This window comes from Sinocyclocheilus rhinocerous, unplaced genomic scaffold, assembly GCF_001515625.1.
Source record: "Sinocyclocheilus rhinocerous isolate Xijiao unplaced genomic scaffold, SAMN03320098_v1.1 scaffold1687, whole genome shotgun sequence".
Classification (NCBI taxonomy): Eukaryota; Metazoa; Chordata; class Actinopteri; order Cypriniformes; family Cyprinidae; genus Sinocyclocheilus; species Sinocyclocheilus rhinocerous.
The window spans coordinates 564,046-591,622 of NW_015660051.1; the positions used below are offsets into that span (position 1 = coordinate 564,046).

At 39.5% G+C, this 27,577-nt stretch overlaps 1 protein-coding gene across 1 annotated transcript in view; it reads left to right on the plus strand.

Moving 5' to 3' along the window:
- LOC107724831 (protein diaphanous homolog 2-like) overlaps positions 1 to 25,150 on the plus strand; it is a 471,924-nt gene extending 446,774 nt beyond the window's left edge. Inside the window, exons 32-33 of the mRNA XM_016533907.1 lie at positions 21,166 to 21,187; positions 23,155 to 25,150. Of these exons, the coding sequence (XP_016389393.1) occupies positions 21,166 to 21,187; positions 23,155 to 23,290 (158 nt within the window). The 3' untranslated portion in view covers positions 23,291 to 25,150. The remainder of the gene's footprint in view (positions 1 to 21,165; positions 21,188 to 23,154) is intronic.
- Positions 25,151 to 27,577: the final 2,427 nt, after the last annotated feature.

A 27,577-nucleotide genomic window follows, 5' to 3' on the forward strand; every position in this document is an offset into this window, starting at 1 on the left:
GCATCAAATCAAGCACTCCGTAATCACAGGTAAACTGTTTGATCAGTCAGGTGTTTGTCATGAGAAGTGTTCCACAAAACAGCTATGGTTTGCAGACAGCTATAAGAGTTGATGTTACAAATATGTCTTTTGAATACTGTGTGAACTCATTGCCCCGTTAGCTCGGAGAGCTTTATTTTCCCTCCTCAATAAGTTGTCAGTTGTATTGTTTATTGGTCTAATTCTTGTTTCTTGGGTTGCATTGGTTAGTCACCCCCCCCCCTTATGAATTATGTTGTATTGATAAGGAGTTATCACAAAGTAAGTCTGTTTAGTTGTGCTGTCTTACAATCAATATATAGTAAATGTAGGTTAAAGTGTTGCCGATGTAACCAGTTAAAACTTGGACTGGCGATGAGGTCTTAAAATGTATGGAAAGAGTCTTAAAAAAGGTCTTAAAAGGTATTAAATTTAACTCAATGATTCCTGTATATACCCTGAGTATGGTAAATTGACCAATGCTAATTTACATCTACCATTATTCTTTAATTATTCTTTAATTAATTATTGTCTTGGAATTGCTCTTTTTATTATTTTTCTTCTTCTTCTTCTTTTTTCTCCAAAGTGAATCACATTTTTGAGGGCCTAAACTCACGAAACTTTGCACATGCGTCAGAACTGGTGAAAATTTACATCTGATATGGGTTTCAGAATTGGGTATGGCAAAAGGTCTCAATACCACCACCATTGGATCATCAAATTTGGTGAGTGTAATCATTAGGCCTTTGCGATGCTAAATTGCAAAGATCTTGAGTTTTCGTCGAAGGGCGTGTCCCTGGCAGCATGACAAATTTCGATGTTTCGCCATGAAAAAGGAAGTTGATGTAACTCAGGCAAGCAATGTCCAATCTGCCCCAAACTTAACATGCAGCATGCTAGAAACATGGTAAAGCATGCTAGCAACACTTAGCTAATTTGCTAAAGCATGCTATTAATACAATGAAACAGGAATTTGCTGTAACTCAGGCATGCAATGACCAATCTGCCCCAAACTTAATTTTTGATAAGAGTCCTTGCCTGAAGACATCTACATGCCAATATACAATTATAGTCATAGCGCCATCTACTGTCAACAGGAAGTGACATTTAACACTGTGATGCACTATTAGTAACACACTAAAATAAGCCATTGAGTGCTAAACATGCTAGAAACACTTTCTAAGTGTTAATGCTATTAATGCCATGAAAACGGAAATTGTTGTAACTCATGCATACAATGTCCAATCTGCCCCAAACTTAACATGTTTGATAAGAGTCCTGCTCTGAACACATCTACAGGGCAATATTCAGTTACAGTTATAGTGCCACCTGCTGGCTGCAGGAAGTGACATGTTTTACATTGTAATGTACTCTCAGCAACATAATAAAATATGCCAGCAACTGCAAAACTTGCTTGCAACACGGTAGAAACATGTTAAACCATGTTAGCAACATTTAGCTAACTGTTAAAACATGCTATTAATGTCATGAAACTGGAAGTTGTTGTAACTCAAACATGCATTGTCTAATCTGCCCCAAATTTAACAAGTTTTAGGTCTGTTGGCAACAGGAAATGGCATGTTTTACACAAATTCAAGCAAGCAATGTCAAATCTTCCCCAAACTTCACATGTTTTATAAGAGTCCTGATGTCTTGAATTATACTCCGAGAGTAGTAGAGGCTTTCAGTTGTGTTTTTCAGTTGATAATTTTAAATAAATAGGAAAATAACTTTAATTAAGTGTTTGTAATAGTAACTTGAATATAGAGTGCAACAGTGCCTGTCAACTTTTTCAGTGGCCTTGGTTCTGTAAGTATTCATTTTTAAAGTTTTAATTAAGAGTTATTAGCCATGAACCAGCTCACGCTATCAACTTTGATTTAAAGCAAAAAAAGTATTTTGAATTTTTACAAAAAGGCAAAGGTGCAAGACTAGGGCTGCACGATAAATCGCATGCGATATTTAACGCGCATCTTGTCAGTAAAGTCGGTTCTTTAATCAGCGGTACATCTCCATCACCTGCGGGCTTTCACATGGAGCAGCATTAACTACACAGAGCCGTTGTTCACAGACAAGCTGCCCAAAACCAAGATCATATTTTGATTATTTCTATGCAGAATTGTGTGTAATGTAGTTTTTCACCAGGAATGTAACTGTTAAACATGATTATTAAAAAAATAGATAAATAAAGTACATAAAAACGTTGAAATAATGCAGCCCTGATTTTAAACAAAAGCTAATACCATTGATTAATACCTCATAGCTTACAGTAGGTCTGTGTTTAAAGATTTATAAGCAATTGTTCAAAATTATTTGGTACTTGGAACCCAACTGTTGCACTCTATTATGGTGTAAATGTAACAAGTGTTGCACTAATTTTTTACTTGAGAATGCAATATGATTCTCTAACAGTGACATGGGTAATAAAAACCATGTCCACATCATTATCGAAGAAATTTTAAAAACTTAATGAAAAGCTGCATCACTCTCAGGGCCCCTCTTCATCAGTACGCAAGGCTCATTTCCTCTGTTGACTAATCATTGCAGCATCTGTCTTGGCTGTCAATTACAGATATGCCCTTAAGGGTGAGGTGTGATCATATCTTTTTGCGTCTCAACCTGGTTTCAGACTTACTTTCCACTGTCATTCTTTGTTAAGAAAACAGCTAACAAGTGTAGCCACATCGCTGCTTTTCTTGTGAAATAGAAAAATCAGATTTAGCATGCAGATGCTCAATTAAGGCAGCACCACATCTCGCAGCAAAGGACAAGCTGTGTCTCCAGACGCTGAAGCAGCCATGTGTCTCAGGTAAGCGTTGAAGCCTTTGCCTCTCCCCATCCATAATTAACTCTCTCCTCCATAATTCAGCCTTTTTCTCCTCTATCCTGTGATACGACATCACTCCATGCTAGTTAGCTAAGCAGACGTGTGTGCCCGATCCCCATGACATCCGCTGACACACTTCTCCAGGACTGACTGTTCCAGACCCGTGACTGGCGTGGTGGTGAGGAGTGTTATGGGTTTGAAACCAAACCACATCTGTTGTCGTCTCACATGGTCTGTTTTGTCTGCTCCTATACAGCGTTGTAGTCGTCTCATAACCATAATCTCAAAGGAGAATTGTGTTACTTTGCCTTCTCTGCGTTGCGTCTTAATAAAGCCTGAGGGCTGTGAGGAATTAATAAATTCCGGTTTTGTGTGTTTATATGTCATGTGATGAAGGAAGTTTAGAGCATCCTGATGTGCCTGGCCTAGGCGAAGAGTTTCAATCCTCCTGCTTCTGTTGAGCAGCAAATTGAATAAATTGGAATTAGTGCAGACTTAACTTGGCCTTGCTAATGTAGGATGTTGTCCATGATTCAGAGGGAGAGAGATAGAGAGAGCGAGTGAGCTGAGTGGCTGTAGAGTACTCAAGGCCATACATCATTGTCATCGCACCTTCCCTCTTCACTGCCAGCTTATTTACTGCCCATGGCTGAGGTTTAGAGAGACAGAGAAGAGAGATGGGCCTCCCTTTCCATAGCTCGTGCTGCTGCTGTTGTTTAGGTTAATTTGTGGCATGTGGATACATCTCCTGTATTTGTTTATTCATGTCTGTTTTTCTTTATTTTTTTTGTTGTAACACTTCAAAATGGGTGATTTCACACATGCGTGCCCTGTGTTCACTGATTAAACTCAAGCACGTGGATTCTACCACTTCTAACCAGAGGGGGTACCAACTTCCACATTTGCGTATAGTATCTGCCTCAGTTTGAATCAGTGAATCTTTCACTGTCTATGTGATGAATATCACGCATTGTCCGTTACACTGAGATGTGTTCAAACACAACTGACAGATACCGGGTCCTCCAGTGTTATATTTGTGAGCTGGTGTTTATAGTATCTTTCAGACTGTCATCATGACTCAAAAAATAGCTCTAGTATCTATAGTTTTTTCCTCATGTTCACCTTGAAGCCTGTGTTGCACAAATTGAGCATACCAGCCAACCCATGTGTCAGCCCTGGAGAAAACAAACTGTTGATACTAGCGTTTTTTTTCCATGGCTGACAACCTGTTGTTTTTGGCAAAATCTGATAAGGTGATGGCAATGGCTCAGTGTGACACTGTTGCTACACTGTTGCACTTTTGGTGTTTCCGAAAATGTGAGAAACTTTGCCTTGTATTGAAGATGCTTGTCCTTTTCTGGGTCATGTCATTTGCATAGCCAGTGTTTAGGACAGGTTATGAAGCATTCTTGATTCACATGCAAATTCAGTGGTTATCTGCTGCAGGAGCTGATGAACAATGGGGTGTTCAAAACATACGGCCCACAAGAGGAAATGAAAGTCCACCTTTTTCAGCTCTGCTGATTCCATTATAGACACTATTATTGGCTTAGAATGGCAACATCTATTATCTGAAGCCATTTCATTGGACAGGGATAGTCTTTTATTAATGCCAGCATTAATAAAAATAAAAAAACCAGTGCAACTTGATGGTGCCCTGACCCTCTCTCTAGTAGATAGCGTGACAATACAAGGTCACTCAACCTGTCATGTGGTTGTCACTTCCTCTAACCTCAACCCAGAGAGCTCACAATTATTAGGTACAGTTGCCATTCAGGAGTAAACAGGAAGTGAACTCTCTGCCAGAGGCAGAGTTTCTTCAGAATGCCATCGCCTTATTCGCTTTTATCCACTCTTGCATATTTTTATAGGGACATTTGTGATTTGCTTTTAGCCAAGCAAGGTTGAGAATGCTTACTCTCTATTTTAGTCGCCCCCTCATCTAAGTTGACATACAGTTCACTAATTGCGCTGCCAGTTACCCTAAAGCAGCCTTGGGTACAGTACGTTTTCTCAAACGCACAGGCTTGTGATGTCAAACCACTTGAAACTGAACCTGCAACCTTTGTGTTAGTAGCCCAGATCTTCAAGCATTATGCTTCCACCAAGGTTGAATATAAATTTACTGGAAGTCAAAGAAATAAAGCACAGCAAATGCATTCTGGGAAAGATTTTAGATATAAAACACAATCCCAATTCAATTCTTAATGGTGCCTAAATAAATAAATATCATTATTGCTTGAATGCTAATTTACACATGGCCTGGGACAAAATTATGGTTGGACGCCCTCAACCTGGCCTGATGTGTAAGCATTCCCTCTCTTACAAGATACCTGGGTTAAAAAATGCATACCCTTGAGACTAATCATGAGCCAACGAGTTTCTCTGACAACCGCCAAAATCCATCCAAATGACCCTAGCATCTTCTTCATTAAGTTTTTTTTTTTTCCAGTATAGGTCTTTCCTGTCTTTTTTCCATCTTTCCTTTAAATGTCACAACATTTGTTATGATCAGTATTCATAATGTGAATGTAAGGAATTTATAGTGTGTATAAATGAGAAAGTGGAGCAGTTTTTCGCAGAGAGCTAAGAATAGAGCAGAGCCTGTGGCAGAGGGCAGGAAGGGGAGGAGGAGGAGAGCAACTGGAGTGTTTGAATAAGAAGCCTTGTCAATTAAATGCTAATAGAAAGCTCTGGGGAGATGCTGTTGTGTTCTCACAGGTAATGTCTGTTTTCTCTCTCTCTCTAGTCCCTCATGGTTTCTGATTTCATCTTGACAGGAATTTATAATCCCCTGTAAAGTTTACAGCATGCTGTTGTCCACAGTCTCACCTACTTATTCAGTCGAGTAGCTGCACACCCAGATATGGAGGAGTCAGGAATCGTATAAATGATGATATATTCTACGATGCCATAATGTTTATTCTTCCTCCTTTGGCTCTGGGTTACGGTGGATAATTTTAGTGTATATTCATTTTTGGCTGAAGGATGAAGCTGGTCAGAAAATGCACTTTCCTGTGCCCCCCTCAATAATGACATGAATAACCCTAAATAATGACATGAATAAATATATCTGTGCAATCTGCTGAGTAAATATGCCATTTTCACTGCTGGGGGGGGTACATCCTTTAATCATGGGTAAGTTGACATCTAAAAATAAATAAATATGAATATTGCTGTGCTTTTGTCTGAAGTTGTTCATACACATATACCCAAATTGTATATCAGGATACCTGTAACAGTATCAAGGGGCGGGCTTGTGTTCACAAAAAAAATGTTTTTAGTTGCCCATCATTTGAATGACAGCTCTGTTTGATTAGAAAGATCTAATCCTAAAGTACTAATTTACGTGATGTTGATGGGTTGATGTCTCGAGGAGAGATCAAAGGATGAAGCAAAAATTCCAAGTTACATGAAAACTAACAACGTCTTCCTGCGCCAGCAGTCAAGAGCCTAGCTTTTTAAGAATGCGTGTTGCCAAAATAAAGCTAATTGGCTCTGCTCAGGGCCAAGTGGATAGCTCAAAAAGAGTTTACAGTGCCTCATGGTCGACAAGTTGACACATTCCGTTCTCATGGAAAATATGGCTTTGTGAGATTATGTCTATTTCCGTGCAATGTTCCATTTGCAGGGGCTCAATTCGCCAGGCCCTTCACCTCTGCAGCTTAGCCTTAATCTTCATTTAACCAGAGCCCAGCAGAGAGGCTGATCACCATTTTTAGATTTTCAAGCCTTTATTTATTTATTTATTTTTAACATTTTCCATGTGGCACCTGAAACGTAGACAAAGGTATGTTGTTACTAGTGGGCATACCATTGTGAAATATTTAATTGTTAAATCATTTTAGGCTCAAGAATTTTAGGCTTTAAAGGTTCACTCAGTATTTTGTTTCCACGGTTTACCGGTGAAGTAATTTTACATTTAAAAATATAAATAAATAAATCATGTTGCTTTCACATATTCTAAACGAAGCAGGTTGCATTATAAAAGGTGCAATGTTGAGGTGACATCAACAGTCAAATCATTCTCACCTTATATTTCTCACCCCCTGTACATTATGCATACATTAAATGTCAGAAGGGTATGAAACATGGCGGGATTATATTAATGTGTCAGCATCAGGAACTTCATGAATATCGGCTAGATGCAAAGAATGTGGGAAAACAATTAAAGATACCGGAACGACAGCATAAAATTTGAGAACTTATCACATCTTAGAATGCATCCATAAAGGTTAGTAACATTAACTCACATATGCTGCGGTGTGTCCTGTTGAAAACATGAACGAAAAATCTAGCCTTAAACCTAGCACAACGTTTCATCAATCTTTTCGTAATATACACAGATAGGGCTTTTCTCTCTCTAAACGTGTGTGTGTGTGTTCAGGTTTGACTAATCATAATGCAAAAACTGACGCTTCAAAATAAACATTTTAATAATCTCTAAACATTTATTCAGATCCAACACCTAATAAAAGTAATTATATTTACTTACTGTCTATTTAACATTTGGTGCAATTAATTATGGAAAAAATAACGCATATGGGTTTAAATATGATATAAACTATATATGATGTAGTTTAGCAATATCACACAAGAGTGCTGTTTTTTTCACGAATATCTGCACGATTGCAAATGTGATATTGATTTTATACAATAGTTCAATAAACAAGAATTTAATATTATGTGAAATTTTAGACACAATACTTATTGTATTGTCTGTTTTGCTTAATTTCATAAATGAAAATAGTTCAAACAAAGTCACAGCAGAACTGTTGTGTGTCTCTTAGACTTTCGTTCCTGAACGAATCTACGTTACGTTTTTGAACTAATCGAGTCAATTCATAAAGACAGTTACTTGCTTCATTTCCGAATTAATGATCCGTTTGAAAAAGTCAGTTGAGTTCATATTTCAATATTCATTTTTTAAAAACCATTAATGCCCATCTATTAAAATATTTATTTCTAAAGCAACGTTTTGTAATGTCTATTCAATGCTTTACTCATCTAACACAATAATGTTTTTAAATGGTCTTTTGGGGGGTATATTCTCAGCTAAAATTGATGTGTGATTCATTTGTGATTAATTAGATCTAGAATTAGATTAATGTGCATATAGTGGCTACATCATGGTATTACAGATGATTTATGAATATGAACGGACCTCCTCAAATTAATAATTTTACATGTATTTATGTATATTTGTATCTTGGATTGACTCTGTGTATACAGGTAGAGGAAGATAAGTTGGACTAGAATCCTAGTAGTATCCCTGGAGCATATTTGTCTTTAAAATACAACCTGGTAAACAGGATTTTTAAGGATGAGAATTTATTTGGAACGATTAATGAAATGACTTGACTCTGGCTCCAGCTTAAAGTGACGTGACATGTGACATGTGGCCAAGTATGGTGACCCGTACTTGGAATTAGTGCTCTGCCATTTTTGCTGCGGCGCCCGGGGAGCAGTTGGGGGTTCGGTGCCTTGCTCAAGGGCACCTCAGTCGTGGTATTGAAGGTGGGAGAGAGCGCTGCACATTCACTCCCCCCACCTACAATCCCTGCCGGTACGAGACTCGGACCCGCAACCTTTGGGTTACGAGTCCGACTCTCTAACCATTAGGCCACGACTTCCCCTTAAAGACTTTATAGACTTGAATCGGACTTCAGATTAAAGACTTGTGGACATGTCTGGTGTGTGTAAATATTAGGAGTTACTAAATAAGTGTTTTAACTTAAAAAAAAAATACCTGCATCGTTATGCTACATCTAGGACCAGTTTATTAAAGAATGAATATTTAGAAATGTATTTTTGCAGCAGAACAAGATAAAATCTCTATATGCATGTGTGTGTGCGTGTGTGTGTGTTTTATTATCCTTCTTTCGATGCGCTTTATCATGCAAGCACAGAGTGAAGTATTTTTAAGTGACTCACTCATTAAAAAAAAACTGTTTGGTAAAAAGAAACGTGCAATAAATTCAATTCATAGTATTATTATATTGACAAATCCATTAGAAATTAATTTAATAGAGCCTGATTTCTAAGAAATGTGTATTGCACTGAGGGTGGCAAATGGACCAGTTCAGCTGTTTACAGAGAACCATTACATCCTTAGTATATATAAGGATTTTATGCTCTTCTGAGTACCTCTTTCCCTGCTAAAATGTTTCATATTTGTGGCCTACTCAGCCCGTTTGCTGGGTCCTTAAGAGGAAAGCTCATTTCCGGCCCTGTCTTTACACGGTTCATTCCTTCTACTGTCATTTCTAGTGACACGAGTAAACCTCAGGAGTCCAGTCTCCCTCAAGCCCATATGTAAGCCTGTGATTTCATGAATAATCTCCAGGTCCCATATGGCCGAATGTCCTGGTGTATTTGATCAGAGCAGTGATGAAGGGGTGCAGGCGTCACAGTGTGTTTGTTCTGCCATGTTTGTCGCATGCTCCCGTGGCATGCCTTCGCTGGGCAGACGCTCGCAATTTACCTCATCAGGAGCGTGTGGGTGCCCGCCGCAAAGCAGTCTTCCTCTGCCATGCTCCCTTGACTCTCCCCTTCCTCAGCAATCACGAGCAACACTACTGTCATTTATAAACTTTTAATATCTGCTCCTGTGGGTAATGGCTAATTTCTCCCAGCACATGGCTCTTCATTAAAAGTTGATTTCTGTCAGAGAGGATCCCTATTCACATTAGCTCCAGTCAGTTGGATGGGTATAGGTTTTATTCATTTATTTATTTTTATTTAATCTGCTGTGCAATTTCTATTTTTAATCACACCACAGCCGTTGAATGGCTGGAAGATCTCTCTTTCTCTCTCGCTCTCTCTCTCTCTCTCTCTCTCCTGCTCATCTCCGTTTACTTTCCTCCCCCTTTTTGTATCGTGTGTGTTCCTCGATGCTTATTACACTGTTGAGGGACCTATAGCAAGAAGGAAATTATTGATAAAGTAAGGATAGAGTGTGAAACAGCATCATGAAATTTATCAATTTGGATTGGAGTGCTGCTGGTGTGCTCAGAGAGCAGCCTCGCTAGCACTTAGCTGCTAGTTTAGCGCTTCAAGATGAGAAAAATCAATGCGTTTCCAGCTGTTTTTTCTCTCCCTTTCAGCCTGTTCTTTCAGGAACATGAAAGGCTTTCCATGTTCACCTGCTCCTCTCATTGTATTCCTTGAGACAACCACTCTTATTGGTGTTTTTTTATCCTCTGATAAAGATCGATGTTTTCTTTTCTTCTCCTGCTACAAGAGTACCTACTGAAACTTACTGAAATTTTCTGTTACCAACTGAACCTGGCGGCAGTGACATCATCGACAGGTCTTGTGCAGATGCCCTGCAATTACTCCAACTTGGCCCAGGCTGCGCCTACAGCAGCAGCAGCGATCATTAGCTCCATCATTACAGATGCTGAGGGAGGATGAGCCTTGCTTAACACAACCACGGCCTGGCTCTCACCCTGGCTCGCAAGGTTAGCCCAGGTCGACAGCATGTGATGAGTGAGTTTGTGTGCGTTTGTGGTGCTGGGCAGCAGGCATGTTGTACTGACCCTTCCACCTTCTCACAGCCTGTGTCTTGGTTTTCTCTCTCCCTCTCACTTGTATGCCTTTCGTGGGCAAGAAATTAACATTAATGAAGCTCTTGCAACTCAGGGTTTACTCAGGGTTCCTGCACAGCTATATCAGACCATGTGTTTGTTTGTGTCTTTAGCTCTGAGCCGAGAGACCCATCGCTAGTGTTTTATCAGGCGAACATGCAGGTTGTTAAAGATCAGCCTTGCTACAGCAGTAAATTACTTTCGTGTTGACAGGGCGAACATTGCTTACATTCTCAACTTATTCATTAAGGCCTTGAGGAGTATTCAGATCTACTTTATCCATCTCTGCAGCCAATCGCAGGAAAGGTATGGGAATTATCCCGCATGAGAGACCAGTGGAGGAAGTAGAGGAGCAGCAATCTCTGCCAACAATGGCATTTTCCTCTCTCTGTATATAGAGAATCGGTTTCACCTTGAATGAGGTTGCACTTTCGTGTCTTATTTTAAACCACATGGAAGACCATGTTGCATGGCAGTGTTGTGTGTAACAAAATTATTTTAGTCAAACTTGGAGCCTTGACAGCAACAGTGCAGTGGCACGAGTAGCTTTCTGTAATACAATTAAACCATTCTACCTAGATGCATTTGTGTGTGTGTGCATAGGCCGCTTGGGGTAGCATGTTAACCAGAGGAGCAGCCGGTTCACCAGATGTTCCCTCCCTCAGTGGACTTGTCACAGAGGGACCTTTAGTCTCTTACCTGCTCTCTGCTCCAGACCTTCTGCACTGGATGTTTGCTCTGCCCTCTTTTCAGTCCTGAACCTCTGAACTTGAACCTCCTGAACCTCCTTTTATCTACCTGACCGAAAGGTCACTGTAACAACGTTCGTAGTTCGGGAAGAAGGAGGCGGGAACCGGCGAACACTTAAACAAAACTCATACTTTATTATTTCTCTTTATTCTTTCAGATACTCTATATTTTTAAAATGCAGTATTTATGATTATCTAAGGTTATCTATGGTTATCTATAACTGAATGAGAGGGGCATAAATGATGAAAGCCTTTTACGGTCCCACAACCATTTTTACATTTTAAACATACAAGTTACAACTGTCCCTCAGTTTTAAAATTTTAATTTAAAGTTTTAACTTGTTTTAAAATTCAAAGTTTTAATTTCATAAAACCTTTAAAAAAGAGCATGCCTTAGATTAAATATTAGTAATGTTGATATGTAATGTGTGAAGAAAAATGTATGAGGCAAGCGTGAGAACAGACTTCTGAGTACATACAGAGTTCTGTATGGAAAGGTCAAATCTCATGCAAGTCACTGAGAAATCTTATGATTAACATGGAAATCACTGTGCAACAGTATTGCTTGCTATAAGGTTGCAAAGCCTTAACCCTTATAATTCTGCATATTGTAGGGAAAGTGGTAAGTGGAAAAAGTAATTCATTGTTGTTCACTGTGAAAAAAAAAATACTTTGAAAGATAACTTCTATCTTAGAATGTTACCAGATTCTGATTCCTAATAAATATTCTAAATTACAGTTTGTTCACTGGATATCCATGCTGAGGAAATTTTCTATGCTTTTGTAAATATTTTTATTTACAACTTGCAGTTACTGTATTTTATTCGGAACAAAATAGTTCTCTCCATGGGCCATCAATCGTTCAGCCATTTGTAAACATAAATTTGTACCAATTTACACTTATTTTGAATGATGATGTTTCTTTTTGTACAGCGTAGTATGAAAAAGAATCGGAAATGCTTGAACAGACAAAGAGGACGAGAGGAGGACAAAAAGGGGCCGATCATCAAACCAGTTCAGGGCATTTTGACACATTCGTATGACTTTTAAAATGCATGTGAAGAGCCCTCTCCTCAGGCTTTTTGAAACACAAATAGCTCCCCTCCACAAAAGAAACCGAAATGAGGTACGAATTGCCGGTAAATTATTTCCTGTTCTTGTGGATAATAGGCTACCTTGTGTGGCCTTTGATTTTCTCTCTTTTTGTCTCCTTCCCTCTGTGTTTATTCAGCCATCTCTCTGCAGCTCGGCTGGAATCCATATTGATAGCTGTCAGGCGGTGTTGCTGGGCAGCAGGCAAAGGAGGTTGTGAAAGTAGGGGTAGGGGAGATGTTGTATGGAGGGCACATCTGTCAGATCTCATGTCTCAACCCATGCTGTGATGCGAAGGGTACTGTCAGGAGATGGGGGAGAGCCAGCACAGGTATGCCCAGTACATGAACTGTCCTCGGGCTGGAACTGGCTGTGACACCCTGGTGGAATGGTGAAAAATAAGCACCCTCATGTACTGAGATGACAGGAAAGATCTGTTCACTGCAGAGTCCTCACGTGAAGGCCAATCCTAATTTGATCAACTCTCAAATGTGTTTTCTAGTTGGCAGTAATTGTTTATGAGGAACTTGCGGATTTCCATTGGTGAGTCAAATATAATGATTCCAGTTGGCTGCATTGTATAATGTCTGTTTTTTTATTGTGGGCAAGGTTTGGAGGTATGACTGTTGCTCAAACTTTAATACTAATTGATCCCAGGGAAGGCTTATGGACACAGGTGTGTAGCCGCAAGGCAGGTTTTCCCAAGAAAGCAGGGGAGAGGGGTAAACAGTAGGATCAGGAGACCTGTTTTTGCAGTGCCATCTCCTGCACAGTGCAATTGGTTTTGACCATTAATGGGCAACAGTGGTTCATCCAAATACATGTTTTTTGGTCAAAATATGGTCATTTTGCTTTGAAATCAAATGGCAAGAGAAAAAACACTGGGCATTGCAGGTCTGTGGGAGGTTTTGAATGTGGGCGGCAGATTTTTTACTCTGTAGGTACACGTGTTTTGAGCTGACGGGACTGTGCGCTCATTGCCGGCAGGTGTGAGTCTCGCATTTTATCTCACCCGCTCCCCTGCAGCACGTTTCATGTAACGACGGTATTACCGGGAGACTTAATCAAACTCACTAACAATAGCTCACACTGACAGACGTCCAGGCAGCTGGTGCATAATGCGAATGGGAATAGTCACAGTGCCCCAGCAACCCCGTCTGCCCGCTTAATCAAGTTCTCTCGGTCACCCGGGGAACAGGAGAGCGAGAAGGTGGAGTGGGACAGCACTGCTCGTTGAAACTACAGCCATTCACTGAGGAAGAATAGGGACAGGAAGACACTGGGGGACTATATATAAGGTCTATTTTAGTGCTTAAAGAAATATGAATGAAAATGCTGCCATTATTTACTCACTCTCATGTCATTCCATACCTATATGAATACTCTGGCCACTCTTTTCAATATTATGGCATTGAATTAGGACAGAAAGTGTTGTTCACTGTCTAACATCTGATATGGTTCTGTCTTGGCCTAGTCACAAAAGATCTGGTTGCAGCAAATAACAACTTAAATTGTGGTCTTTTTATCTCACAGAGCTATAATATGACTTGAACTATATCACACTTTCAACTTTTATGGTCCTCTTATTGGGCTTTTGTCTACTTTTTGTAGTTAAAAAGCTCCAGTTCACTGTAATTGCATGGAAAATAAACCAACTACATTATACAAAATGTCTCCTTTTGTGTTCCATGGCAGGAAGAAATTTATACTGGTTTGGACAAACACAAGGGTGAGCAAATGATGGCAGAATTTTCATTTTTTTTAGTGAACTACCCTTTTATGTTGCCACGTACAGAATAGCCACGGCACAGAGTGTTGCATCTTGCATAGCATCATGGCCATATTCATGCCAACTCAGTTGTTGTCCTGTTATTATCGTCCTGTTTAGGCATGCTCGGGCCCATGCAGCTCTATAAAAGAGTGATGTAGAGCCTTAGAGAGACCCTGTGTACAGCACTTTATTCAGGAATGCTGACTTATTTATAGGTGTTGGAATCGTGTTGTTTGCTTGTTTTATTGAAAAGCTTGCGGGTAAAGTGGCGACAGGCTGGCATGTGAGTGTGATCTCTTGAGGGCCCCCCCTGCAGTAATCTTCCTCCCGATAAATAAGTCAGTGTTGATGAATATTTAATTCAAATGAAATCCATTGTCGCCCGCAGGTCTACGGGGACTTGTCGTCGCTCCACGCACACGGCAAAATAACCTCCCCCCAGGTCAACCAATTCCTCATTGTTGGCATTCTGAAAGAGACGATGTTGCAATCCCCATAATTAGCTCAGCTCGCACGTTTATGTTTCTGACGGATAATATGAGAAAACTTGTATAAGACCTGTAGTCATGTGACATCTGGCTGCATTGTATTTCACCTTCACAACTGCATCTGAGCATCAGTCAAACTGATTTAGTGGCGCACTTGTCACTTTTCATATGCCGTAACCTATGGTTTGGAGACAAACACACAAGAAAAGTTTAACCCCCCGAGTGTTAGTGAGAAAATAGCTTGCACTTTTATGCCCTGTGGGGGTGGGAGCAATAAATAGCAAGAAATGCAGCAAGAAACAGAGAGGTAAAATGAGGGAATGCAAGCGAAAGAGAGTCAAAAAAGGAAGTGGAAGGAAGTGACCAGATTAGAAGTCAAACATTAATTCAGGGTGTTCAAGATAGCAGTAGAGGTATGGACAGTCTTTAGATAAGAATAGTAGAGGAAGACGATGAACATGGACCATCAGTGGGCGAATTTTCTCTACACAAGCAAGTTCTTTCAAATCAATATTTCAAGACGTAAGCTCACTCCATTCCTAAAACACATCAGTCAGTCCAGACTCTTCACCAAATGGGTCAGAGGTTTTTTGTGAAAATGGCCCTCCATGATCTTTTGGTGAGAGAAGACATCCACAGAAAGATAGTAAATAAAGACAGACAGAGCAAGCAGAATGTTTTATTTAAGTGAAGGTCTGCATTGTGTATTCTCAGACAGAGTGAGGCATAAGCAATCCCAGGCACTGATTAAGAGAGGGCGACTTTTGTTTGGTTGCTTGGAAAGATGTTAATGGATTCTCTGTAACTGTTTTTAGTGTGTGCCTACTTGGATAGATGGGTCACCTGTTTGAGTTTCATTTGAGATTCTGAATGTTTGCTTTCACATGCTTCCTTTTTTATTTCAACGTGAGGATGGGATTAGTAAACAGACCACATCTGCGGTAATGGTCTATTTTTGCCCCCTTGTATATTTCATAAGGGAAATAAAAGTGTCTGTTGGACACGATTCCCTTGGCATCTTTAAAAGTCTCAGTGTGACCTCCTGAGCTGCTCCAGGTGGCGCACTCTCTTACCTTTCTTTCCCACAAATTAAGATTCTGTCATTATTACTACAAATTAAGATAAGATACATACTAATTCTCATGTTTTTCCAAACCTGTATTTCTTTTGTGGGAAAACAAAATGTAAACTACCAGGATAAATAAATGTACTGATTGCTCTTTTCTATGCATTTAGTCCCCATGATTCACGTTTCACAAATGACTTAAAAGCATCATAAATTATAATAGAATTAGTCCATATGACTTTTATCATGCAAAAGTAATGTCACTGACCGCCAGGAGTAATTAAGATGTACAAATGGCATCTTGAGACCTTGTTAGCAGAATGCAGCTTTATCACTTTCATCCCTCTATTTTCCCATCTTTCCAACACACATCACTGCTCCATCACCCTCATTTCACATTCCATGACAATCTCACCCACTGTTTTACTGCACAGCTTCCATCTTGTGTTTGCGTATGTACCCATGTGTGTGTTTGCTCAACATATATTCAGTGTGGTGTTTATCATGTGGATTTATAGAGCTCTCCCCCCTCAGTTAGTGCTTATGAAGACAGAGGCATGTCTGTTCGCTCATGTCTGTTCTGGTCAACATGCTGTTTCTCACTCACCCGTTCTTGATTCATCCAAAATACAATCACATTTGAAAGAAGAAAGAGGATTGAAGAATCTATCGATCTATGTCATATCAACACTATCCATCTGTGTTTATCTTTCTGTCTGGTTTCCCCATCATAGAAGTTTTTTTTTTCTTTGCAACCACACCAGCCATTTTCTTCCTCTATTTGTTTAGTTATCCATCAGTCTATTTACCTTATCATGCTGCCAAACCATCCATTTACGCTTCCATCTGTCTGTCAAACAATATCGTGGTATCCATTTGTCTAACTATCTTCTCTGTCTACTCACCCCACTGTCAATCAAAGCTTCTCCCTAACTGTGCCGTTTTCTTTAGCTGGGCAATAGCATTGGTTTGGTTAAGCTTGTCTTAACTTCTGATTCATGCGCCCACCTCCAAGTACATGCATAATCACAGCTGATAGTTCATTCAGACTTGCGTGTTATGGATAAATGGCATTTTATTTTGTGCTTATAATGTTGTATGTCGAGACATGGGTCGTTGTTCAGGAAACCCAACCCTGCCTGGCCTTTAATAGGAACTCATCCAAATGCTCATTCCACTGGCAAGCCAGATCTCTGCTGGGTCACTGTCAATTTAGAAGGATCAGTATGGCGCTTTGGGGCCTAGCGCACATGGTCCTTACAGATTAGCCACTCACCTTTCCTGAGTTGAACTTGGGGGGCAATGTTCCCGCCAGAGGCCTCATCTGCCCCTCATGTTTTAGCCATGATGCTAACACAGTGCACCAAGAATGACAATTTTTAGCATCTCAATTTCTTAATGCACTTCAGCTTTTGAGGTTAAATTGTGTTACTTATTTATGTATTTATTTTCTTTTTTCATTGAATGATAGTAATCTGTCAGGTTAGTTCATGTATTTTGTTAATAGTGGTTAATAAACACAGTAGTTCATTTAGATTTTTAAGTTACTATTTTGTCAACTGCATGAATTTACATATATTTAATTGAGCTTTAGTATTTTAGCCTGGTTTTAATGGCTTATTTTAGGACTTATACACACCGATGGCTTGTACATAAAGTAGTGTAAACACATTCAAGGTTTTTTTGATAAAAGGATGGAAAGCGCAAGCTGTATTTCTATTACTGCATAAGTGCATTCCTGATTTACTGCTGAAGTCTGCCTCCCTACAGGGCTGCAGAGGGGATGATTAGCACTGCAGATTAGCCTTGGGCTGCGATCAGTTGGAAAGTATTTCTCATCTGATGGTTTGATACATGTGTGTGCCTTTGCTTCCCTGCTCCCTTCTTTTAAGTTTCTTTTTGTTTTAGATCTTAAATTCTGCCATCTCTTTTGAAAACCAAGCTGGTCCACAACTCAGAGACTGTCTTGTCCGTATTGAGGATCCCAGTGAGAAATCTTGGCAACTGTGACCGTCAACCGTTTGATATCCCGTCAAACATGGTCCTACTGCTGCTGTGCCTGTAAAAGGGAAAGATACTGGGCCTGCCGGCACTGGACACCAACCGTAGTTCCTCGTTCTTTCCCTTGTTTGTCCCGGGAACAGATCTGTCAGAGCCTTCCTGCTGCAGAGATAAACTAGTGCCTCGCTCTCTCCTCTAAAAATAAGCATTTGTTTATCGACATGTGTAGTGATTTCAAGCTCTTCTGTGCCGTATTGTGTGCCGAGCTGTCAAGAAACATTACTCTAAGGCCTTGCTCTTCTTTCAGCTCTGACCAGCCGAGAGAGTGCAGCTGAGCAGGACAATGCAGAGTGCTGGGGGGCAACAGGCTAGCAAGCTTTCGCAGAAATCTGCTAAGATGTCACCTTTTAACTAAGGCTGTGGACCTCGATCATTATCGAGAGCTTGAAACTTTAATGCACTCTTTAAGGTAGAAACTGTGGAAAGTGAAGGGCAATGCTGGTATCGAATATCTGGGTCACATATCCAAGGTAGCTAGCGTCTAAATGGAGCTTGGCTTTGATTGAAAGCCATATTATATGAAAGGGGAAAACTCAGATCTATGCTGACCAGTTTTGGCATATTTTAATTGCTGCCTTACTTCATTATTTTCATTAGTCTGAGTCTTAACAGACTGTCAGATTAGACGTTACACATCTCCCATCTTTGTTTAGAAATGGCTCTGAGAGAGATTTAGGGAGAATGCAGACCAGACCTCCATCTTATCTGAGCTCTCATCCATCCTAGTTTGATGAGGAAAGCTCATGTTTGCATGCTCTGCTAGTGGATCTGCGGTGGCTGAGTTTGACAAATGCCCCGCACTTGCTCTAAACATCCGTAATTTCAGCAGAGCGCAGTTACTTAAAGCAGGATTTCAGAGTATTGTCTCAAGTGTGTTTCTGGTGTCTCTCTTGCTATAGTTTGGGTAGAGAATGCATTTAAGACCTCACATCTCAATGTGGAAAACAAACCAGGATATCAGCCAGTACTTAAAGGATTAGTTCATCCCAAAAAGAAAATACTGTCAGCATTTACTCCCTCGTGTCATTCCAAATCCATATGACTTTCTTTTCACAAAAGGAGAAATTTTTAATAATGCAGTTGGTTTTTCTTTTACATACAGTTATGATGAATGGGGGCTGGAGCATTCAAGCTAAAAAATTATGCATACGTGGCATTAAAGGTATCATAAAAGTGGTCCAAATGACTTTTGTACTTTTGAAATCCTACAATAGCTTTGTATGAGTGCCTGTGAGTTAAATTTTCAATATTTACTGATAATGTTCTAGAGTATGACAGAATCAATGAGTTGACCTTGAAAACTGGATCAGTCTAATTTGTTAATAAATCTAATAGACTGTTTTTGTAAACCGAATCACCCAATTTATTTAAACGATAAGACTCCAAAGAACAATTCATTTGCAAATCAGGTATCACTACTTATCACTCTCATGAACATGCCAAGGATGTCAAGATTATTCGTCAACATTGACTTATTATTGATTTTCATTGTTTTCCTCAAAGATACTGTATGACTTTAGAAGAAGAAATTTAGTGCACAAATCATATGAACCATATTCATGGTGCTTTTTAGCCCCATTCCTTTCATTATATAGTAAATAATCTACTTTTCAGAAGGATGAAGTTCATGGTTTGATCTTTGTTAGACATTTTTGAGTAAACATTATCCTCGTGTGTTTATTAAAGTTACTTGTGGTTGGACATTTGTAGCTTTTTTTTCTCTCTCCACAAATACAACATTGATGGGACATTAAAAGTATCTTACACAAAGTATACAGAATATTTTTTTATTTTTTTAACGGCATTTTTATTATCAAATAATTATTATTTCCTGCTTTTTTACAGTATTGAACAACATTTATTTTTATTTTTTCTCACATTGAAATGACTCATGCCCAGGGTTCTGCATTTGATTAAGATACAGATGTTTTTTTTTAAACACACTAACACACATAGCTTGATGTGACAAACAACCTCAAATTAGACCCTGTTGTGTGTCATGTATGTGTGTGTATGTGTGTATATATATATATATATATATATATATGGCTGGTTATTTAGATGTTTGTACTCAAAGTTTCATCAAATTGATCTTAAAGTTATTCTGCTTCCATATGTTCTACAATACAGTTTTTTTTCTTGAGCAAGCAAGCCAACATGCAAAAATACGTTTTACCATAACACATATGTCCACTTACGTTTTAGTTTTTACCTTCTTGCCACAACAGATCAAGGTTCCAAGGCTTTAAAGCACCCTTTTCAGCTGTCTCAGGGTCAGGCACGCCTCTGACCTTCCATTCTCCTTTTCTGCAGCTGAAGTAACCCTTCCCAACTTACTCCGCCGCTGCCTCAAAACAGTTACTCTCAGCTTTGTAGGAAACGTTGGTTTGTGCAACTGTAGGTTTTACTCTCCAAGCCCCATAACTTACAAATAAAGAAATAACCCTCCCCACCATCACAACCTCTTTATATTTCCTGTTTCTGGTGCTGGTGCTCCATTACCCATGGAGCTCGAGTCTGGCAAAAGTATGCTGAAGATGAGAAGAGCAGATAGCTGCTACTGCTGTAGTGTGTTCTCTCTTTCTCTCTCTCTCTCTCTGCCTCGCCTCCCTCTATGGCCCACAAGTGGTAAACATTGTGTGTTGACATATGGCCTTCACAGATTTAATCACCTTTATTACATTTTGTCGCTGAAAAAATATGAAGTGATACATGTTTGCACATTACGGTATGTGTACATGTGTGTGTGTGTGTGTTTTTTCTTGGCACAAAGGTTTATCCAAAACAACAGATGCATAACCAAAAAGTGTTTATTTGAAAATGTTTGCCTCTGTGCGTTTGATATTTATTGCATACATATTGAATATTCTGAGCTAGAAATAAACCTGAATGAATTAATAATGATTAATTTCCTTACAACTGAGTAAAAATTATTACATTTGAATTGCATCAAACATGTAAATTATTCACTGTCATAATTACATGTGTTTATTCACATAGTTACTACTCGACTGTTTATTGAAGCTTATTTGTTATTCATGGAGCAAACCTTGTGCCAAAGGACTCTCCTGATTATGTAACTTCATGTAATTACAGGCAGACGACAGTAATGTAAAATCCATTATGTCATTTAATCTCGTTAGAAGAATGCACAGGGGGCCATCTGGGGCCTATCACTCAATCATACACTGAAAGTGTCGGATAGGCATTCAAGCCTACGACGACTCCTCAGTCCTTTGTGAGTGTTTGTGTGCTTTTTAGTAATGTGTTGTTCGCCAGTCTGTGCTAATCCCATGATCCCCCACTCCTCTGCAACGTATTGTGACGTTTTGATCATGTTTCACTCCACCTCCTCCATCAACACTCACTAAGCACTGAGAAACAATAGCTTCATTTAATTAAGTCCTGGAATACAGATATTTGTCTTGCGTAAAACCAGATGTTCTTATTTTTTCATCAATCTTTTTCACTCCCATTCTTTTTCTTTGTGCATCCAACCTAAAGATGTTGCCTCCGGGAAAAGCAGGTAAAAAAAGCCATCAAACCCAAAAGCACTTGACAGATTTGTGATCAGTGGCACAGTTCTCCTGAAATTGTCTAGTGGTGTATTTTTATTGTGGAAGTGAATGCTCACCCTTTAGAGAATAGCTTCATTATGTGTACCCCAATAGAAATCGCTGGCGGTTGGTGTGATTGTTGCTGTAGATTGGGTATTTTAGACTGAAGTGCCTGAGATCATAAACTTAGAGAGCTTTTCAACCCAAATTAGAATTAAATTAACAGCCAGTGCTCTGACAAGTTATAGAAACTAATTTGTTTTTTATCACTGCTGTCAATGTGCCATGCCCATTCAGTTCAGAGAGAAAGAGACTGCAGGCCTTCAGGCGCTTGGCTTTTTGAAGTGGAAGTGGATGAAAGACTCAGCCGTCATTTCAACTCATATTGTGCTTTCCATGCAGAGTTCAAAGTTCAGCATCCTCAAGTTTCACCAATGCCAGAGGAAGTTGTCCTGCAGAGAAATGTGGATTTCCTCTCTCCATTTGTGCTCTGTTTTTCATTTAACCGTACCCCCCTCTACCTTAACCACATCTCTTCCATCTCTTTGTATTACCCTCTTGTTATTAGCATTGTCCCTCCCCTGTGGTGAGTATCCTTGTTAGGACAGATTTATACGTCTACTGAAGCTTGAATTAAAAGGCTCTAGGCAAACTCAAAAAAGGGATTTGTTAGCACAGAGCACTTGCTCTTATAATCATCCAACACTAAGCTTTCGACTGCACTATAACAGTAGAAATAACAAAAACAGCAACAACAACTTGGCCACTGTGACTGTGTTTTATTTCACCTTTGTCTTGTTAGAAAAATTTCTTTGCCCAGACAAAGCCATAAAACAGCCTTTTCAAAATGATTTCTAGCTTGTTTTCTCATTGGCCCCGCAACTGACCTTGGCAAACGAGCTGGCCTTCAATTTCGTTTGAAGTATGAATCCACCTTTAGTGGGAGCCCACTTGCTCCTAACTCATTACCTGACATGATGAATGTGGCCTGTTCCATTAAACTATGCCCAGCCCATGGTGGCATGGGCACCTGGCACTGAGTAATGGCAGTTGCTCGGGTAGACATGCCAGGGTAGGTAGGAAAGGTGTGGCGGCTTAAGCATGGAGTTGGCTCTCAAATCTGCAGGGGAAAGAGGAAGGTTGTCCACTCCACCTGCCACATGGCCCCCACCCAGCCCCTCACTACACCATCTTTGGAGTGGAAAGGGCCTTTTGTGTGATCCCATAATGGGCTGGCCTCAGTTGCCAAGTTCAGCTAGCACATTTAGTACTTGCCTCCATCATATTCCTACTGGCCTAGTTTAAAAAAAAAGAAAGAATCAGCTTAAAACAGAGAATCTCATAGTTTAAACAGTAAAGGGACAGTTCACCCAAAAATAAAAATTCTGTCATAATTTACTCACCTTCATGTTGTTCAAACCTGTATCATGACTTTCTTTGTCCGGTGGAACTCAAAAGAAATTGCAAAGAAAACCGAGGACTGAAGAAAACTGGATCCTATTCGTTGTATGATGACAGAATTTCATTTTTTGATTGAAATATCTCTTTAAATGCTACCCAAACCTCCTGTGGGTGTTTAGATAAGTATGTGCAGCTGTTTACGCGCTGTTTTGTACTTGTGTATGGGTGCGTCCCATTAAGTGTCTCTTCTCCAACATCTCCAGGCTGTGTTGTTATATGTGGTGGATCTCTCGATCACGAGACTGGAGCAGGAGCTCGGTGGTGTTACTATGACTCCAGACAAGAAGCAGCTGACTCCAGACCATCTTATGTTGCTCTCTTTTGAATTAGTTTGCCTTTGTTGTCTCTATTGTTGTTTCCTGTCATCTTTCTAACTATTAACCACACTCCTGTTTCTCCCTGTGTGTCTCATATCTGTCTGCTGCTGTTGTGAAAACACCTAACTGTTCCTTTTCCTTGTTCTCTCTTTGAACAGACAACCGTCGCACTGGTTTGGAAAGATCCCGTTCGCGCCACAATCCAAACCCTATGGTCCGATGATCGCTTGCCGGCTAAGGACATTTGCCAAGTGCCAAAGACCCAAGAGTGGGGACAAAACTGAAGAGGGCTGAAAAGGGACGGAGAGAGAGCCCTTCAGCATTCACATATAAACACACCCACACATACATGCATACAGAACGCAGAACAAACCTCAAGATGTGCGTCACTGCTCCAGACACGTCATCACAGGATCACTTGACCCTCACTCCTCTCTGAAGGAGTTATATACTACATGCTCTTTGTGCATTGGGCCTATCCAATTTAGCGGTGTGTTTGTTTGTTATTTTCATGATTACACCGGTTCTGTTTATATGTCAGCACATCTCACAATGCTAAATCCCCTGATCTGGCTCACGTCCACCTCGCTATCTGCAAACAATCAATGATTGGCTGCGGTTTGATCTCTCGCTATTGGATTTTTCAATGCACAAACACACTCTTGATGAAAACAGGCCAAAAGCACCATAAAGGACTGTGTGATTCTGTATGCATATCAGCAAAGGGACTTTATTTGCTGTTGATTGAACAAAACCTTGACTTGACTGATTCTGCCTGCCCCTTTTTCTTTTTTATTTCCAGTCCCACCATCAGCCGTATAATCTCTGATCACCCCCTCTCTTTATATATTACAGATCCTATATATGTAGCGACATGAAAAAGCTGCTGATATTAGCTTCAGAGCTACCGTGTGTACACATTTGTGCTGTGTAAGAGCTGCCAGTGCCACAAGGTACCTGAGGTGGTTGAAAGATATTGCGCTTTATCTACGGTAAACACTTCAAACATTCGTAGACGTTTCTCTTGCAGAGTCAAAGGTTTTATTAAGTGAATCTGCAGGTATGTGAAGCAAATGCGAATCAAAGAGATGCCATTCATTTCAGTTTTCAAATATGTCACATGTTTTCTTCGTGATTTCTTTGTAAGTCACTGTGCTTTTAGCTTTTAGCCCTCTCGTAGAAGAGCATTTTAGTGAACTGTAGCTTAGTGTTTTTTCAAGATCCACTGGTCATCTTTAAGAGCTCTCTCTTACTGACCTACCGCATTTACCTCACCATCTCAGTGCTGTCTGATGTTTGAAAACTGACCAAAACATTACAAAGAAGAGTATCAGTTTTAGTATCAAAGTTCATATTTCACAATTTGCAAAATATGTATTTATTCACAGTTTGACAGATTTTGCCCGAAGCCTTTTATATGTGAACAGTAACCCGATTCCAGTGAGGAGTCTTCTTGGATACGAAGAGGATGTACAGCCATAGACGATGGTGACTATCTTCATGTGAAATCCATTAGTGAAATCTTTCCAATCATTTTCCATAATGTTTTCTGCCCCCCATGTCCATAACACTGCAGGCAACAGTATGTAAAACAGTCTCTTATGGGTGTCTGGAGTCATACTGACTCACATACTGGTACATGCCACACTGAAATCCTCCACATTTGTAAATGAGGGGAAACTGTTAAGTTTGCACACCCAATGCAAACGTATACAGTATACAGTGTACAGTACAGCCATAGTGTGGTGCAGAACACAGTACTGTTAAACAAACCACTGTTAGTCAGGCTTTCTCCTCACACTGTGTCTGTCATACATTCTCTCAGGAGAGAGAGGAAAGGTCAAGATGCAATCCATTGATTTGCTTTTCTAATTAAAACTGCCTTTTGAATGGTTTCCAACACCACACAACAGAAGCTGCACTCGGCTCTCATGGCTCTCACTATCGGTTATTTTAAACTCATGTTAAGGGTAATTACAGCATCCACACACTGTCAGTGCAGACACCTCTGACATGCATTGTTATTTCCCAGTCGGACTCCAGTTACATACATTATGCGACTGGCAGAGTCACTGGCACCAGATAATTCATAATCTTTCTGGGTAAAAATATTGTTTTTTTAGGAATCAGTTTTGATAAATGTGCCAAACTTCCGTGAGGGAAAAAAGTTACTATACAGAGATTGCCATTCATTTCAGTTTTCAAATATGTCACGTTTTCTTCGTGATTTGTTTGTAAGTCACTGTGCTTTTAGCTTTTAGCCCTCTCGTAGAAGAGCATTTTAGTGAACTGTAGCTTAGTGTTTTTTCAAGATCCACTGGTCATCTTTAAGAGCTCTCTCTTACTGACCTACCGCATTTACCTCACCATCTCAGTGCTGTCTGATGTTTGAAAACTGACCAAAACATTACAAAGAAGAGTATCAGTTTTAGTATCAAAGTTCATATTTCACAATTTGCAAAATATGTATTTATTCACAGTTTGACAGATTTTGCCCGAAGCCTTTTATATGTGAACAGTAACCCGATTCCAGTGAGGAGTCTTCTTGGATACGAAGAGGATGTACAGCCATAGACGATGGTGACTATCTTCATGTGAAATCCATTAGTGAAATCTTTCCAATCATTTTCCATAATGTTTTCTGCCCCCCATGTCCATAACACTGCAGGCAACAGTATGTAAAACAGTCTCTTATGGGTGTCTGGAGTCATACTGACTCACATACTGGTACATGCCACACTGAAATCCTCCACATTTGTAAATGAGGGGAAACTGTTAAGTTTGCACACCCAATGCAAACGTATACAGTATACAGTGTACAGTACAGCCATAGTGTGGTGCAGAACACAGTACTGTTAAACAAACCACTGTTAGTCAGGCTTTCTCCTCACACTGTGTCTGTCATACATTCTCTCAGGAGAGAGAGGAAAGGTCAAGATGCAATCCATTGATTTGCTTTTCTAATTAAAACTGCCTTTTGAATGGTTTCCAACACCACACAACAGAAGCTGCACTCGGCTCTCATGGCTCTCACTATCGGTTATTTTAAACTCATGTTAAGGGTAATTACAGCATCCACACACTGTCAGTGCAGACACCTCTGACATGCATTGTTATTTCCCAGTCGGACTCCAGTTACATACATTATGCGACTGGCAGAGTCACTGGCACCAGATAATTCATAATCTTTCTGGGTAAAAATATTGTTTTTTTAGGAATCAGTTTTGATAAATGTGCCAAACTTCCGTGAGGAAAAAAAGTTACTATACAGAGATTTCATCCATTTATTATGAAAACTAATGAAAAACAGATGATTTTTGTTTAAATCACACTAATATTTTCAGTATGAAAGTAAATTGATGAATCACATTCACAAGACTGAAACTAGCAGCAATGCAGACATTCAGACTCTGAAGAGATATAGGGCTTGTGCCAAACTTCCGTGAGGGAAAAAAGTTACTATACAGAGATTTCATCCATTTATTATGAAAACTAATGAAAAACAGATGATTTTTGTTTAAATCACACTTAATATTTTCAGTATGAAAGTAAATTGATGAATCACATTCACAAGACTGAAACTAGCAGCAATGCAGACATTCAGACTCTGAAGAGATATAGGGCTTAGGGATGTCGTCATTTTTGCAACGCTAATGTCAAATGTTTATGAAATATTCTTCAAAATTGTGTAATTTATAGATTTTTTTTTCTCTTTCCTAAAACATTTTTTTAATACCAGTGATATTCCCCATCTCCTGTGATATTGGTGTTAAACTTGTGCATTACTATAGGCTAATATATATGTGTCGTGTATTTGATAGAATATATTCTAATGCAGGTTAGAGTCTGCAGGTGACTGACTGTGTAACATTTTTAGTCAGATCCAATATTTTAATTGGATGTTAGGCAGAGACCAGAATCAGGCACGAAAATCTGAATTTACTAGTGCCAATTTGGGTCCTCTGCAGTCTCATTTATTCACATTTGTTCGATATTCTCGGTTCAGATTGTATGATGGTGCACTTTAACTTGTTAAATATAAACCTGGAGCGATCTTTTAATTTGTGATTTCTTTGCATATCATTGCCAAAATAGACTGCTTGCATGTACGGTACCATCCCTGACAAGTGATTCAATCTCCATTCTCTCCAAAGTCTCCTCCAGTTCTCTCTTATTCCCTCTCATTGTAATTGGCACTTGGAACAAGATCAAAGATAAATGGGTGAGAACAACTACAACTGTCTCAGGACATTGTTTTATTTTTTAGGTAATGTAAGACTCCATAGCCCTGCCTTCTTTTTTTTTCTTTCTTGACATTGTGTTTATTGTCGTATAAGCAATTAATATTTGTAACATCTTTTAAGTTTATTTTTATCTGTGACTAAAAAAAAGGTGAAAATGGTTATGCACACTGTACTTGAGTATGTAACAGAATATCATACTAAATAACCACTTTCTCAAAAAAAAAAAAAATCAAGTGTCTCTTTTTCGAGTATTATTTCCATAATGAGTTATGAATTATGCCTTCTCTTGATGCAGACTCACACTGTGTCCTAACCAGCCCCTAAAGCACTAAAAACT